The sequence below is a fragment of the Podarcis muralis genome, chromosome 10 (genome assembly GCF_964188315.1).
Source record: "Podarcis muralis chromosome 10, rPodMur119.hap1.1, whole genome shotgun sequence".
NCBI lineage: Eukaryota > Metazoa > Chordata > Lepidosauria > Squamata > Lacertidae > Podarcis > Podarcis muralis.
Genome location: NC_135664.1, coordinates 33721408 through 33739862, shown reverse-complemented (window position 1 = coordinate 33739862; position 18455 = coordinate 33721408). Strand labels below are relative to the sequence as shown.

Genomic DNA, 18455 nt, shown 5'->3' with positions numbered 1-18455 from the left:
CTCATAGGGAAGGAAAGCTCTCTCTTTCTCATTAACCCCAGTCATGGGAGAAGGAAGTATTCTTTTGGTGGCAGCACAAAGCTGTAATGGGGGATGATGTCTATATGCTTTGTGGATCAGCTATCTTTACTGGAGCCTCACCACCTGGGTGGTGCACTGGGAAGAAGTACAGGATTCTCTCTCATCTCTCCCCCTTCCCCCATTTTTATGTCTCCAATCCTAAATCGTTTCTATCATAAGGGGGTGGAGGGAAGAAATAAAACTAGCTTGAAAGGCCTGCTGGAGTGAGCACTCTAGGGAACTCTACATAAACACTGCTTTCTGTCCAAAAGATGGGCTAGTCTGGGAGGATGGGGAGTCAGAAGAATTACGCTATCTTCCAACAAGGGTATGGTGCCTTGGACACCACAGAGAGAAGGAATTTCGAGATATGTGGGTTAGAAATTGCTAGTAACAAACTTGAAAGAAAGACACTCTAAAAGTGCTATCTTACTCTGCACAGATCAATAATTCGATTCATGGTTAGTGTTGGCAGTGTGTGAACTGCACAAAGATTGTGCTTTTTTGGACTTGATTTTTTAAAAAGTTTTTTTTTGTACCTAGAATGTACTAAATGTACGTAGAACAAATTATACTATTCCCGAGTAACCCCTTAAGATTTCTTTTGAAATACTTACATGGCTGTGTGGACAATAAAGACATGGAAATAGTTACTAAAATACGGACCACAGCTAAAATCGTATTTGCATTGTACTGCAAAAATCGATTACCCTGCCACTGTTGGACTTAAAAATATTGGGCTTGGCAGCTTATGTTCAAGCTAACAAAGTATGTGTGGGCTTGAGAAAATCATTATCTTGAGAATGAGTATGTGCAGAAATGGGCAACATTCCCCGTATTTTAGAAATATAGGTTCCAAAGTGACATTAGATTCCACTCATTATTTACAATGATTTGAACATTCTTCTCAGAGTTATGGAGGCTGGTGATTAATGCACAATGTTATTTAATTTTCATTTTTCGTATGTAACTTTGTATTGTACTGAAAGCACATGGCTACTGAATGATATGCATGTGGATATCATGCATGTTTCATGTCTGTAGCAGTTTCTAATCTTTATAAAAGTGATAAAAAGAAAGCATATACATGATTTCAAATATTTTGAAGTAAAGCATGTTTCATCTATCTTTCATGGTGAAAGAGCTTTTTATCTATTAATGAAACTGAGCTCAACAGTCAATCAAATGAGAAACAAAGGAGAGAGAGAAAATGAACCAGGACCAAATACTGAGGATGAGAAACATGGCATTGCTAAGTTTAATTGGGACGTTTTCTACCATGTAGAAATCTTCATAATCATAGATAAGCTATGAGATAACCAAACCTGCCCTTGTGAAGACTAATCTACCAAATATCTACATCCCACATTCTTGTTTTTGCATTTCATTAATGAGGTGCAGTGACAGCTGAGTGAAGTGACACTGCCACATAAATCAAACCAGAGGATTGCCACTACTGAGCCAGCACTACCAGATCTTCTAGCAGCAGGCAAGGAAGGGGAAAAAACATTATTTATTTCTGAATTATTGTGGGCTTTAACACTGTTTTATTATCTTCTTTATATCTTTATTATCTTCTTTATTATCTTCTTTATATCCCACATTTGGTTTCTGTGCACTGCTCTAATATTCTCTAACTAAAACACTTTATAAATGCTGAAATAAAACAAAACAGGAGAAACTCATGGTTTTATTAAAAATAAATTAGCAAGGTGCTCACCAAGTAATGGAAATGTACATGGAAACACATCCTATAGGTTTTGCATGCACAAGGTCCCAGGTGGAAGCCCAACATCTCTCAGTAGGGCTGAGGATGCTCCCTGTTGGAACCCTGAAGAGTCACGGCCAGTCAATATAGACAGTGTGCTACATGGCCATATGGTATGACTACGTTCCTAGTGGTACCTTATGTAATCAGGCGGTCTTTTTGCTTGAACGGAAAACCCTTCTCCTCCACTTCGGTCCAAACATACCTTCTGCTCCAAAGTGGCAATTAACCCCAGAAGGGGAAGCGTCCGTTGCCCCTCTCCAATGCCCTACATAGTCACATCTCTTTCTGGATTAAGCCCACCTCTCCCTATTTTGCTCAACCTAGTATAAGGGGCACATCTGTAGGCACAGGCTGTGCAGCTGTGATGTTACAGAAGTCTCCAAGTGCCAGGCTTCAGGGAATCCAACCCCCTTCTCTCACAGCAGGCTGCCAGTAATGGAAATACAAGAAGCTCTTACCAAGGTATTTTATTCAATATTCACAGAGAGAGACACAGGATGCTGTCTCTTGGATAATGGTGTTGATCTGAGTAATCTCCTCCCCCACTTTACTCTCAGTCGACAGCAGCTCCACCCCTTATACGGTGGCTGTGTGAGGCCCTTTGTCTATTCGCTTTCTGTTCTCCCACTTTCACTGCCCTCCTGGTCCTAGGAGAAGTGGGGTCTGGAATGCTTTCTAATGATAACGTGTCAGCCAGCTGTTTTGGCTCTTCTGCTCCCCCCTCTTCTTCTTCCATTATCTCCCAGCCTTGTCCTTCTGTCTCCGAGTCATGACCTTCTGCAAACCACCGTTGTAAATCTTTACTGTCCTCCTCCTCCTTGGAAGGTTCATTCCTCCTCAGTCCAGTCCCTGAGACCAAGTCACCGTTTATTGAAATGACCCATTCAACTATTGGAAGAGCTGCTGGGATACCACAGAATGTTCTGAAACATCCTTACATCTCAACAGTAAACAACCTACACAAGGAGCCTAGCAACAGAACAGGGTTTGTGTGGTATTGATAAAATTGTAGAGTGTGGAGAGATGTTCAGGGCTCAGATTGTGCATCTTGCACCTCCTTTGGTGGCTGACATCATTATTAGCTATGGAGAGCACCTTTGCATGCACCCATTAATAAATGTGTAAGGGCACATGTGTCAGAAGATACAGGGAGGTCATGAAGGTTGAATTTAGAGTAACTTGGTTAGATGAAACCCTTCTGCTAATTCAGGCATAGGCAAACTTGGCCCTCCAGCTGTTTTGGGACTACAACTCCCACCATCCCTGACCACTGGTCATGGTAGCTAGGGATGGTGGGAGTTGTAGTCCCAAAACAGCTGGAGGGCCGAGTTTGCTTATGCCTGTGCTAATTTGTGTACTCTTCAACTTGTATTTACAGGAAATCCTATTTCAGCCAAGTACTTTAAATAGGAGTGACATGACAACATAGGAATAAGGTCAATAATATCCAATAAGCTTGGCTGCATCCTTTTTGTTCTAATAAAATGCTTAAGCGATCTATTTAATGGACCTAGTCTTGTTTATCACTTACATATTGCTGCTGAATAGAGTATGAGCTCAAGACTGCAAAATCAAGAAAACTTTCCCATTCATATGTAATATATGTTTAACTATTCTTTCTTTAAATCCTAGCCCGTTGGCATAGTGAACAAAAGGATAAGGTGACGGGGATAAATTAGAAGTACCTGTTTCTGATAACAGTATTCTGCGGCTTCTGAGAATAGTGTTCTATTCTCAGAAGCTTTAATATGTGCAAAAATGTTCTGGAGTATAGACTTCCATCTGGATGTGCATTTTACTTCTATACCTGTATCTCTCTTAATAGGCATGCAGCAGATTAAAAGCAAAAATAGTGTTCTGATTTAATTTATTTAAGGAATGTGGCTTAATCATAGGAATGCCATACTGGGCTATCAATACTTTAGTTATAATTTTTCATTTAACAAGTTTTGTGAGAATACATTATCTCAACAAAGTGACATCAAAATAAGGTAAAGCATAATTCTTTTAACAATAAATGTTGAGTACCTGTTGTTTCCAAGGCCACGATCTTTGGTTTTAACATCAAGGTCATAAATAAAATGTTCTTGGGAGATTCCTACAATATTTTCTGCAGTTTCATTTCCCTTGATGGTGATAACAGGATAACCCATCTGCAGTGTCCACTGATCCATTACTTCTTGGATATTCACAAATTTCCCAACCTTCTTAAGTGCCTTCAAAACAAAAAGAAGAGAAAATTTCATTCAATATATTCAGGGAGTACTGCCAGTATTATGTTACCTTTCAGGGTGGCGGCAGGGGCGGAGAGAGAGAATAGAGGACTACTACTCTTTGCTTCACTTCAAAAAACAACCATTCACAAAATAACATAGGGTATTCATGTCTGGGGTAGGAACTTGTGCTTCTTCAGCTATTGCTGGACTACAATCCCGATTATCCCTGGCATTGGCCACCCTGGATGGGGCCGATGGAATCTGCCAAACCACAGGTTCCCCAGTCCTACAACAGAGGCTAGCCCATTGCTAGCAACATATTAATAGGAACTAGACAGAAAGTGGACACAGGACTGTAATCTGACAATTTTAATTACCAAATTTATACAAAGACTTTAAACCTTAGTCATGGTGGAACCCAGACCTGCCTTCACTGCAGTTAAAATGGTGCTGACGTAATGTTTAAGTGGCACTAGACAACTGTTCTCCAGAAAAGGGAGGAACTAGAAAAGGAAGTACATAATATTGCATTCTTTTTCTGATCTAAGAGAATCTCAAATCTTGTGTCTGCCCTGCTCAAACGATGCATTTCGATGCGTGTTTTGCAAACCCTTTCATCTCAGTGAAGTATGGCCCCTTCTTTAGCAATGAGCATTTAGAGGCATATTCCCTGCCACATGCTGGTTCATCTAGTCACGTGGGACTAGAGCTGTATTGGGGCAACATTTTGTTTCCCATGCCCCTTTGCACTTTATTCAATATGATTTTAATCTGTCTTTTTGTTTGTGAAGCAACAGCTAGCACATACTTGGGAAGGAGGAGTTTTCACATGCTCTTTTCCATCATGACTGACATTACAGCTATTTAGCTGCCCTAGAATACTTATCGTTGACTGCACCAAATCATAAACAGCTTCTCTTTTAGTCCATTACACTTCTATGTTGCATCCTGCTTCCCCTTCAGTTCATTTCAAAGGAGCTGATATCTGGATCCATTTGTTTTGATTATCCATTTCTAGATACTCCGTCTTTCACGTTCCATAAATTTTTATTTAAGGATTTTCCAGAATGATATACAGCAATGCGAATAAAACACTCATTAACATGAATATGAGTTCAGCATGGGATATTTACTCCTGAGGTTAACCCAAGTTCCCTGAAAACTTTAAACTGTATTACCTCTGACAGCGTGTTCCATAGGTCCTTTCTGGCAGCATTGCCATACTTGTGAATGGTTAGATAATCCTACAAAACATATGTAAACCAGTCGTTATTGTAAAAAAAAAAAAAAAGCAAAATTATTCCAAGTCAAACTATGGTGCTCTATTGATATAACAATTAAGTATGTTCTCATACACGAATCATATACATGTATCTTATAAGTTACAACAATAAGTTACAACAATATTATTTTCTAATTTGGGGCTGCGCCCCTGTTCACTCTACTCGCCAATCCCCTCAGCCATCCCCTCCATATCAACTCCCTAGAGCAGTGGTGGTCTACACTGTAGTTTTGGGACTACAATTCCCATCATCCCTGACCACTGGTCCTGTTACCTAGGGGTGCTGGGAGTTGTAGTCCAAAAACAGCTGGAGGGCCAAGTTTGGCCACCACTGCCTTAGAGCTTCCCCTTACCACTTCATAAAACTACTAAGCACCCTTTTCACCTTCTGCACAGAAGCCACTATAATCTCTTCCACCCTCTTTCCCCTGCCTCCTCTTTCTTCCTTTTTTCAACTTTCCCTTGCACGCAGACACCCCCAACACACAAACATTAGTTTGTTCAGTTAGGAAAGGTTAAGTTGATGGATGTTGTACATATATGGGTGTTTGCTTGTCAATCAAATACTACATTGAATCTGGAACTTCATGTTGAAGACAACACATGGTATTAGGAGTGAAATATAATATGTAAACAAAGGCAGGGATAAACAACTTTCAAAACTATAATTCGATGAACGAACTTTTTGCTCTCAAATTAATTCTCAAACTTTTAAATTTTCAGACTTTTTTAAAATGAAAAATAAATAAATTACAGCTTCTGCAGCAGTTTCCAGCTCTGGGAAACTTTCCAAAGATAGGTGCTACTTATTATTTCAGCAGACTGTTTTGTGGTTTGTGTCAAGATACCACAGACTCTGGTTGATAGCTAAATCTGTTATTAAACATTTTTAAAAGGAACAGTCTATTCAAGACTTATGTCTATTAAGGTTTTATGGGTCTTGCAATTTGATTCTGCAGAAATATATAATGCTATCAAACCAAGTGCACAAATTTTAGTTTGAAACTTCTCTTAAAGAAGTGGGTTTCATCTCACGGAACAGAAGCTTCTTATGCGCAAGGGTTCTACTAAATGCTAAGGCAATTGCTATATCAGCAATTGTCTTTCAATGAATGTAATTAAGGTTTCTGACAATGTAAGTTTAATATTGATTTCTTTTGTCCTTTTCATTCCTAAGTTTTATCTCCCTACCTACACCATACTAGGGCTAGGATTACATTTTATAGATCCAGCTTCGTTTTGTTCAGTGTTCTGGAGTTCCATAAAGCATATTAAATTGGATATAGAGCAAGAGATTTTCTACTTGATCTAAGCATAAAATGTGAATACATTAAAATGCATTTTATTTACCAGGTAAAAAGCAGGATTCCCATACATGTGAATGTTCACCACCTTCACTTAAGAAAAGCAGTAGAAGGCAAGCCCTAATTTCAAGCAAAATCATTAAAAATTGTGCTGACTGTGTTTTCTGCATGGTATGTGCGTGAACTAGGTATTTCAATGGTAATTAGTGTTTGGGGAGCAAACATCCTGATGCACAAATTGCAAGCACTCATGACAGATTTAGCTTTATTTCTGTGAACTCGCTGTACAAGAAGCAGAAACTCCCATATAATCACAGCTTAGAAAAGTTAACTGAGAACACTGACTCACTTTAACCACAATGCATAGTTTTTTAAATGTCATGAAAATAAGCCTTAGAAAAGATAGCAGAATATATGCTCCTCCAACATATTGTGCTAATATCTAAAAATAAACAACTCAATGGTTTCTCCAGGTGAACTGATTATTTTTATAATAAAAACACCCACAGTAAGCATATAAACAAGATGGGTTATCCAAGTCAGCCCCACTTATAAGAGGGTACGACTGGTTTTGTTTCCACGTTGGTTGCTATGACCAATAGATGCATATGTTGGAAGGGTTTTCAATATTTGCCTTTCTCAACTCCAGATTCTAAGCTTCACATGGAAAATTCTATGCTCAGAAGATCACTGCTAGCGATGATATATTGTGACCCAGTTCCGGCATATGCAATTAGGGGATAACTTAAAAATGTATCCATGCTAATGCTAAATGTTACATTAGAATCAGCCCTCAGTGTCAAAGGAAGGAAGACCAAGATCTTGAAATGTATGAGGAACTTTTCAAATCCCAACAGACCACAATAGCTGTCAGGAATTTATGAAGTTCAGTCTTGAAGCTAATTTGACTGCTATGGTGCCATGACTGATAGAAGAAGAGTATTTCACTTCTGTTATTGATGTTATCCTGATGTTGGCATGATCTTGAGCTGTATATTGGCCATGTTTTACTGTACACAACAGGTGTGAAGCAGCTCCAACATTTACGCCAACAAGTCAATGCATGTTTCTTAACAGTCTATATTAAGCCACTACATTAGCTGCTACCGTTTGTTTTAATTCTTCCTACAGAACATTCGTAGGAAGAGGAAAATGTTTTTTTCTTTGGTATTTGTTTTATATACCGTGGAAGCTTGAATTTTCCTTTTAATTTCCAAATACGCCATTTTAGTAAAAAATAATATGTAGAGCTTATATAAAGAGAAAATAATGACACTTGAAATGAACTGCAAGCTACAAACTCATGATACACAGCACTATTCATTATATTTTGGTTTTTTTGTTTTGGTTTTTGCACTATTCAACTGCTCTAGGGCTAGATTGATTTTGTTCCACACTCTGCCTTTAACAATCAAGTGGCTTGTAAAATTAGCAACTGTAGAATTGTGCCTCTTGCAATGCCAGGTTCTGCTGGGAAATCCACAGGGAGATTATAATGAACACAGTACAAATTGCTCCTCCCAAAAATTCCAGCTCAAGTACCTTGCTGTGAGAAGCAGCAAGGAAATATAATGGAATCCCCCAAATCCCATCTTTGTGGGAAGACTATGAGCCAACACAGACCAACATTTTAGCACACACTCTACCACAATCTTTTTCATATTCTAGGTCTTAAACATGTTTTCACATTACATTTAACAGTTCTTCCAGGAAGACCATTAATACCACAAAACATTCAAAAGTAGGTCTCACTCCATCTTATATAAAAATGAAGAATATGCAGAAAGGCTGTCTTTACTATACAATGCCATAATTAAAATAATAAACTATACAACTAAAGAATTAGAAAGGTTATCTTTTTCTACTCCCCACAGAGAGCTGCTGTGAATTGAGGATAGGTTCTCCAAAATGGGTAATCACCAAGAGAATTTGTTTTAAAATTGTAAATAAATAAACCAACGGAGGGGTAAAATCTTTTTCAGTTGTTAAAATCCAGGACACCCATGCATCTAGAAAGCTCTTATTTTTGCATGTCCAATAAATTTATCTAGGGTTTTTTTTTACCTTTATTAATGAACTCCTGGGGGAGGGCAGGAAGGAGAATTCCTCATGTCAATTTGATCTTCCGAGCTTCCCAAACTCTGGTGTTGATAAAGTGACTAAGTTAGAGATCAATTTGTTGCCCATGTACTTATGGAAGGTCTTTACAATGGAAGAGGAGTGGAGGTGAATTTTGCAAATTTGCAGCCTCTTGCACACACAAACACCCATCCTGCTCTGGAGAGTATCCTAACTCCCCAGAACCAATTTTGTGGTGTGCTGCTGCAGCAAGTGAGTGGAAGAATTGGCACAAATAATTTTTCCCTTCTGTTAGCAAATCCATCCACTAGATCAAAAAAGGCTTCACATAGGCACAAGGCAACCACCAGATTCCATCCTAAAGAGAGAATTTTATCTTATTATATCTGCCAGAACAAAACGTTCAAGGTTTCCTTAGAAAATGACTTCCTCAGTGATTACCTATTTTGGGGAATCTGTCCTCAATTTAAAGACAGCTCTCACCTGGCCTGCATACAGACATATTTGGGATTGCTAAACCTCCTTCTTTAGCTCAGTTGTAATGGCTTTCATTCACCCAAAATGAAGCCATTAAGTAATTTTTCCATGCTTTCAGTTTTTTGCTCGAAGACTTATAATGACATTACTTGAAATAAAATATTGATTCTAAGTAGAATACTTATTTTAGTGGTTGTAATCCTGCCAAAGAAGCATAATTTCAGCTTTCCCCACACTTAATATCTTCCTTAATGGTTAAAAAACACAAACCAACTATTATTTCTCTCCTCAATCTGACACAGATTCAAGACAATTATAATTACCATGTATTTCCAAAACATGATTTGAGTCAATTGAGTACATTTCGGAGTTAACCATATCAGGGTGGTTCTAAACAGCTTGAGTTTTTACCATCATTAATTTTAAACTAATTTCCAAATGCAATATAGTTCCATACTCTTGAAGTTCATGTTGAATCTCTCCAGAATAGTTCTTCTGGCCATCTTTAAGTAATGCAGATTTGACACATTGCTTAATTGTATTATGATGGGGTCAGCTAAACATCTAACAGGGGAACCCCTATCAATTTTCACTTGTTAATTGAACAACTGTCCCATTCAAAGAGGCAACTGCTCCCAATTGTGATATAATCCCTCAATTACTTTAATGAATGTCCCAAACCCACCCTTGTAACCTCAGATCTTAATAACAGCCAGGGTTACATTTACGGAACATTGAACAGCTGCCTAATGTTATCAGAGACCTGTCCATATTTATCTACATATCTTCTCCATTTACACATAAAAGGGAGAAAAGGATATGTTTAATATTTTATATGAAAATGGATCCCCCCCCCCCATATTAATTCCTGGGACTCTGCTGCTTCAAGTGCCAAAATGGTTCACTTCTGATACCACAGTCAATCTGGGAGAAAAGTTATTGGTGTGGGGAGAGGGGCTCAGTTCTCCCTATCCATATATTCATGTAAAAATTAAGTTCTCTTCACTTTATACTTGAATGGAGCAGAAATATGGAGAGCAAATGTTGGTGTCCCCATCACATCTAGTTTAGCCCTAAAGCCTCATTTTTGGTGAATCTTTTGTGGTGCTAATATTCCAGAAATGTTGTTTTAAAATTGTCAGTATGTTAATATCTACTATAATGGGATAGTAGGTTGCAGGAAATGGAAATGGAAAGTAGAAATAGCAATAAATAGAAAGAACAACTACACCGTAGGACATTCATTTCAACTTTTATCTCCTCAAAGGACTTTCCTGCCACTTACTTATTACTCTTTCCAAGATTTAATTGTGCCTCACAACTTATCCCCACCCATCCTGCCTTCTCAATGTCAAGACTGATTCCTCAAAGGCTGATCTGAGATGACAGGCCACATAATTCTAAGTGAATGAGTAGCAAAACAAAGTAACTTCTTGTGAGGTGGCTTGGCAACTCAGTTCAGGGAGTACGTTTGTCTCTGAATGCAGAAAGGCTGATGCAAAAATAAAATTGGCAAACTACTAGGAGAATAATAAGTCAAGCAGAGAGCACATTATTTTAACTTATCTTTTGAGGCACGCATGCACACACTAATGTCTTCATCCACCTGCCAGGCCAGCTGTCAATCGTATCCTATCCCCTCAAGAGACCATTCTAGAAAATCCAGCTTTCTACAACATAAGGATACCTCAAATGTAGCCATAATTTTCATAAATGGGCCCTATTTCATGCAGAAGACCCTATGTTGTGACCCACTTCACCAGAAACGAATTTAAGCTATTTAAGCTGATTACAATAAAAGACACTTTAGAAAGCTGAAGCAGGGGAAAGAAACGTTAGCTTGGCTGAATATATAAATAAACTGGAGGGGTGGATCTTGTTCTTCATAGTTTAACTTCATCGTGGTTCTGTTATTATAACATAATTGTATCTCCAAGGAGCTTAGAGCAATATTGCTTGTATTAAGAGATTCCGGGGGGGCTGGGCGGGAAATGTTAGATGAAGACACGGTGAATCTAAGTTTCCCAAACTGAAACTGAACAGCTAGCCATTGCAACCCCTGGCTCTGTTTAAATTCAAAGCATCTGAGTTCAGAAAGCAAAGAGACGTGTGACTATATTCTCCACAGATTCAGTTACATTTCTGGACATCCTTCTCTCTTCCTCAAAGAACAGCCCTTTGAACCACATGGCAAACCACAATCCAAAAATGGTTTGCTTTGTAGTATGCTGAAAGCAAAAACAGAAAGCAATGCACAGTTGACCTTCCGTAGGGCAAGCTAAAAGTGGCAACATTCAGATGTGTATTTATATTTCTTAACATCATTAGTCAATTAATAAAAGTAGCTCGCAGTGACCTACAAGTAATAGTAAGACACTCAATAAAGAATACAATATATGTAAACGATATAATTGAAAATAATCACAATGAGGAATAGTAAAGCCACAATCCCTCCATCCTCCAACAACACATGGCCCTCAAATGAAAAAAGAAAACATCACCAACTGTTGCTAATGAAAAGGAGAATTACCGTATTTTTCGCCCTATAGGATGCACTTTTTCCCCTCCAAAAATGAAGGGGAAATGTGTGTGCGTCCTATGGGGCGAATGCAGGCTTTCGCTGAAGCCTGGAGAGCGAGAGGGGTCAGTGCGCACCGACCCCTCTCACTCTCCAGGCTTCGTGCAGCTCTCCGCAAAGCACGGGAGCCCGGCGCCGGCTCCCGCAGCTTGCGGAGAGTCGCCTGCATGCTGAAGCCTGGGTGCGCTGAGCTCCCACGGCTTGCGGAGAGTTGCCTGTTCTGGGGGCTGGGGTCGGGGGAAGCTCAGGCTTCCCCCGCACCAGCCCTGTGCCTGGGAGAAAAATAATTTCCCCCCCCTTTATTTCCCCCCCAAAAAACTAGGTGCGCCTTATGGGACGGTGCGTCCTATAGGGCGAAAAATACGGTAACAGTCAAATGCCTGGGAGAAAAGACTTTGCCTAGCACTGAGCATTCCATAGACCAAGTGCTGGGACGGAAAGGGATGTTTCCTTGTTACCAAACTTCAAACAACCGTAGGAGCAACTGTGTGGCTTTGAAAGGGTAAGTGGTAGGTGTGAAGGCCCCAGTCTGGATTGCGAACCTGATGAGGGAGAAGAGAGTTTAACCTGGTTGCCTGCGTCAGTGGTTTTAATAAGGATTAGAACACTATCCCTACAATATGCACTGAAAGGAAGGCACTAACTCAAGCTAATAGAACGTTTCTTTTCAGTAAGATAGATAGCAGCTGTAGGGCCCCTATACTAGATAGAGACAAGTAGTGGAGAGAATTTTTATTATTATTTTTAAAATATAAACCCTACCTACCCCACCAGGGTCTGGATCTGAGCTTAGCTCACTGCATCTGCCAATTAAGCTTAAAAAAAAAAATCCTCTACAAATACAATTCAGGGAATTGCTAATTTGCATGAATTGTGTGACATTTAGTTTGACTCCCGCACTGTGTCCATAAGTGACACACCTGCAAACCAGCCACCCACAAGAGAAACAAAGAATGTGTATTTGATGGTTTCTCCTCACACATAGCATTATTTCTCTTAAAGAATTGCCAAAAGTATGAATTTGATGACTTCTTTTTATAGAAGTACAATATACCTAGACTATAGATGAAATGATTAGGATTATGTTGGCATGAGAAGTATTCAATAATATTTTAATCTAATGGGATTTTGCATGTTACTCTTTTGTTTTTATGACACATGCAAGGCATTTTTATCTAATAGGGTAAGAGAAAAATACGATAATCGCTGTCTTTTCCTATAACCACTTTACTATGTTTTATTGTAGCAGTTCTTATTAAAGTACCACGTTTATAAAATAGGGAGCCTACAACAAAACCAAGATAATACAAATTTTCCAACACATTAACCTATTGGGATTGGCATTTAAAAATGGCTGCATTGAACTAAAGACTAACAACATCGTTTGAAGATCACAAAATGTCTGCATTGTGCCTCTATCTTTCACACATCCCTAGACATAAAAAATAAAACTGCAAAAGCTTGTCAAATTATAGTAGGTCTCTGAAGAAAATTAAAATGCTTAAATTATCTGGAAAGTATGTTACCTGAATACTGAGGCAGATGGCTTGAATATTTGAAGAGAAAACAGAATAAAATCTCCTAAAGGTTTTTGACAGATGTTTGTAGCAACAGTGTTTCTGAATAAGTTTACAAGTCCTTTTTTAACTGTGCTTGTGCTTAGGAAAAACCTGTCCACTCATACTGAAGAAGGCCTTTATCCCTTTGCTATGTTCACTCTCAATTCTACCTGACTCTTCATCGAAACAAGATGATATAAGGTTTAGGTCCAGTCGCAGCCGACTCTGGGGTTGCGGCGCTCATCTCGCTTTATTGGCCGAGGGAGCCGGCATACAGCTTCCGGGTCATGTGGCCAGCATGACTAAGCCGCTTCTGGCGAACCAGAGCAGCGCATGGAAATGCCATTTACCTTCTTGCCAGAGCGGTACCTATTTATCTACTTGCACTTCATGCTTTCGAACTGCTAGGTTGGCAGGAGCAGGGACCGAGAAATGGGAGCTCACCCCGTCGCCGACTTTCTGATCGGCAAGTCCTAGGCTCTGTGGTTTAACCCACAGTGCCACCCGTGTCCCTTTTTAAACAAGATGATAGATCATATCAAAATTAGGTTTCAAGTGAATTCATATATTTTAAAGCACAAGGAAAATATCAGAATTATGTAAATTATAAAAATGATTCAACTTCCTATTTTCCCCCTCTGCACAGATCAACTTAGATCAGCGAATTCACTCCATATTCAAAGTGCTTCCAGATGTTACTCCAAACAAGGATGGTAGCTGTTAATCCAACCCAGCCAGGCCCAAAGTACTAGTGGAATTTTAAAATCCCAGGTCAACCAGGATTAACGAAAACACACATGACAGCCGTGGTGGAAGTATTTGGCTCTGTCTAACATTTGTCTACAGGGAAGCTTATTGTCGGCCAGAGAGACTTTTCATAAGGCAAATAAATTGCATGGATTATGCCCTGGCTGATAAAATATTTGACGTACAGAGAAAGGCCTCCTTAGGTGATAAAAACGATGGGAAATATCTTGTTAACAAAAAGGCAGGCCTTTTTTGGTGACTCATCAGCTGATGAGTCAATACTATTGACTGTGTTTACCAGTGACTAATTTTTAAGGATACTAATGATGTTCCCCCTTTACGCGAATAACAGGGATACTGAAAGAATTATATGTCTACCTCTTAGAAACAGTTATGTCTTGCCTGGTAATTCAGAATGGGTCAGGATGATTTTACTCTTAAGTACGTTTGTCAGAGGGCGCTTAGGATGATGGATACAAGAGAGCTTGGAGGAAAACTGAAAAGCAGGGGCAGGGGCCCATTTTTCCTTGAGGCTTCCTCCCCCCCAATGTTAACGGGGGGGGGGGAGAGTTTGAACTGAAGAAAACAAACTCCAAAGAAAAATGTTGTCTGTTTGGATGAGTAAAATGATTTTAACAGTTTTTATTTAGGAATATACAGCATTAGAGAATGATAATTCTTGCACATACAGCATTAGAGCATGATGATTCTTGCATATGCAGTACAACACTCAAAACTGCACCTAGAAGGTGGTGCCATCTTTAGGAGAAGAGCATAAAGGATCTTTGTTGTTTGCTGCTTGCCTTTTTCTGAGAACCCTCAGGGTAGTTTGGAGATACTACGTATGTTGCTTCTGTGGTCTTTGACCTGGCAGATCCATTATGGTTAACCTTTTTACCTCTATCCTCAAATGACTTGTGATATGAGCACTCTGCTACAGACTAAGAAACTAGCAGCTTATTGCCCTGCCTTGTAGGAGGATAAAAAGGTCAGGAGGACATAGGGCAGAAACTACAGCAGACTAGTTGCGTGTAAAATCAGAAAGTATGGTTGAAAACTGAGCTCTAGCCAAGACCCACAGAAGGAAGTGGAATACAAGTTGGTATGTTTGCAATTCTGCTTGTACAAAACTATTTTTAAATGTCATAAATATGCCACATGGCACAATTTTGTATTATAACTAAGTTATACATGATGCAACATTTATGTTGTTCAAGGGGGAGTAAGATTTGGGTTTGATAAGAAACTACTTAGCAATTATATCTCTCCCCACCCCGCCCCAATAACTGTTAGGAGAAACCTTTTCTTTCTCCCTATGGTTAACAGGTTTCAGAAAATTTCACATCTCTATGATCTAAGTTTCCACTTAGACCCAAATGTGCAGGTGTCTAGGGCAGGCTCCCTTAACCTTGGCCCTCCAGATATTTTGAGACTACAATTCTCATAACCCCTGACCACTGGTCCTGCTAGCTAGGGATAATGGGAGTTGTAGACCAAAAACATCTGGAGGGCCGAGGTTGAGGAAGCCTGGTCTAGGGGATGGAGCTGGCAGGGCATTCATGTTGATAATGGGTCCAGAATGAATGCACAAGGGATGAGCACTCTAACCCTCTTCCCAACATGAATGCCTTCCAGCTCCATTCCCAAGATACCTGACAAGTCATGAGTCTGAAGGAGAAACCTATGTAAGTACAGGTATATGCATATAAAACTCTTAACGATTGGGAGCTCTGCACTATCAGGTACTCTTACTACTCTTAAGGTCTTATTTCACAACTGAACTGAATGTGCCAAGGTTTTGGGACTGGGACTGGGATGGGTATTCATGTTAGGGGCATGACCAGTGCACCAGCCCTACTTGCTTCTGTCACGGCTGAAAATTGGCCACTGTTTCTTTAATGCTTAAGAAGCTGGTCAGCATGAATCAGTGGCCTTCACCCTATATATAGAGTGAGAAATGTTAGTTTGTTGTTGGGTTGGTTGGATGGTTAGTGAAAGCTGGTAGTGTTGATGTATGTACAGTTGGTCAGTCGCTTTTGCAGAAAGACTTTTAAGAATAAAAAGCAGAAAGTACTCTGCAAGGATACTTTTCTTGTGGACTCTTTTATGCCGACAAGGGTCCAAGGATCAGGCTGAGGCGACAAAGGGAGGTCAGAACCTTTTTTTGTTTTTCAAAAACACTGACAGCTTCTTCACAGCTCTCTGGATGTGCACAGGCAAAAGTCTGAAAGGGGCTGCAGTAGGCATATTGTTAAGCTAGATGCTTCAGATATCCTGAGAAGAACTTATTTGCTGTTGTTCAGCATATTAGGGTTTTCTTTCTGGCTGCATCTATTAGCCTTGGGAGTATAAAAAATAAACATAACCCTAGCAACAAATAATATTCACCACCACCACTAATATTTGGCAATAGAAACTTTAAAAAAGACCAGGCTATAACATGAGAATTGTGGTCTTCTGGATCAACTTGGTATTCTGAATCTACTGTGAGAAGAATGAACTTATTTGGCTGATAGGCACAAGGATAAGAAACGTTAGGGAAAATGGAAGAAGACGACCCACATGAGCCTATGACATTGTTTAAAGTTCCCAGATAAGGATAAGGAAAAAAATGACCCCAAACAAGAAAGCAGCATTACAGCTCAATCAGAGCAGACAAGTTGAAGGGCATTTAAGTATTACAAAGAGAGGGCAGGTCAAACTTAGAATAAAAATATTACAAAACCAGGACTAGCTGAGCAGAGGTTTGCTTCCCTTGCAGTTGCTCACTGCACCATAAAATGCCTTATGACATACTGTAAGAACACTAGGTTTATTCCATGCCTTTATTTTTAAAAAAATGTTTCAAATTCAGCAGTGAGTGCAATTAGAAGCAAAAAAAAAAAAAAAAAAAACTTTGCTACCAGAAAGGCATATGTGCAATTAAATTATTATCCTCAAACAAGCAGCTTTAAGTACTAAAGCAAGAGAAATGATACTAGTATCTTATAATTCTTTCTGGAGCCAGCACTGATGCATAAATTTGTAGAATTATAATTTGGATAATTCTTTCCCTCCTTGCAATTTACAGTTGATAGTCCACTGTCAATTATGATGATGATGATGATTTTAAAAAACCACTTAAATGTGCCCAACTTAAAAATCAGTGTTAAGCTAGGGTGGCTATTTGTCCTCCTTTTTTCATTAAAGTTTTTCTCTGCTTGAAGAGCAGTCTAGTCCAAGTCTGGTTTAAAGATAAAGAACCACTGGGGGAAAGAGCAAGGTGTTTGAATTTGTCCATCAACAGGCAGCACCTGGGGAGCATGCTGAGCAGGCATGCAGGAAGTTTTCGCCCCTACCGTGAGATGTACTGTATTTCTATTTATAATACAGTCATTCTTTCTGCTTTTTTATCTATACCCATGAATTAGCACATGCATATTTTATGGAAACCTGTGTCCTCTTTTTTGTTGACGTGCTGGCTTTTGGTGAGGTAAAGTTATGTGGCCACCCTATATTACGCTTTTCTTAAATCTGAAACACATTGCCTTCAAAAAGATTACATGGTGTAAATAAATAAATAAATAAAAATAAATAAATAAATGCAGTTTTTTTCAGAAAGATGTCTTAAGTTTACCCCAAGTGATCCTCACAGGCACTGTGAGAGGGCTAAATTGGTACCTCATCCCACTCTGTCCTACTCCTCTGCCCTTGTTTCTCTCTCTCTGCACCTCTCTGTCACTCCATCCACAAATATGTCTGACATAGTCTATGTCCCATATCCCACTTTCATGAACCAGTTTGAATTGTTTCAGCATTTGGAGGCATGGCTACTTCTGGCCTTGTTCTGCATTCACCATCCCAGTTTTCCAAAAATTCCTCTTGTTGCTGTTTCCTTTCAATTACACAAGGCAAAGCAAGAAAAAGGGGGGGGGAGACGACGCCACATGTGCACACACAAAAACAAACAAATCCAGCACCTGAAATTGCTATGGCTCAACTTACTCTTTAAAACAGGAACTTTCCTTCCTAGTGCAATTTCTGGTTTTCCTCCCTCCCTTCTTCCCTCAGATGAATTAACATGTACCTGAAAGAGCTAGAGATGGCTCGGATAATGATAGCACCAGATTTGAAGAGGATTGGGGATGGGCAGTATAACATTAAAATCTTCCTCTGCAGATGGTGTAGTAGGGCAGAGACAATAACCTGACCTTCTACCAGGTGAGTCACTGCTGCTTACCACAAGGAAGGAAGGATGGGGTGAAGTGGCGGCAACTTCAGCGAGGAGGAAATCCACCAGCAGGAGCATCAAATTAGCTCAGTTGGTGTGTTCGTTCAACACTACCACACCCTCTGGGGAAGTAGCAGCGACACACCAGCTGAGACATCAGGTAAGCACCTCG

The 18455-nt window shown here is 39.5% G+C and overlaps 1 protein-coding gene across 2 annotated transcripts in view; it reads right to left on the bottom strand.

Moving 5' to 3' along the window:
* TRHDE (thyrotropin releasing hormone degrading enzyme) overlaps nucleotides 1-18455 on the bottom strand; it is a 201250-nt gene that overhangs the window by 56508 nt on the left and 126287 nt on the right. For both annotated transcript variants that reach the window (XM_028745676.2, XM_028745677.2), the window contains 2 exons: nucleotides 5226-5291; nucleotides 3860-4047 (listed from right to left, as the gene is read on the bottom strand). In XM_028745676.2, the coding sequence (XP_028601509.2) occupies nucleotides 3860-4047; nucleotides 5226-5291 (254 nt within the window). The remainder of the gene's footprint in view (nucleotides 1-3859; nucleotides 4048-5225; nucleotides 5292-18455) is intronic.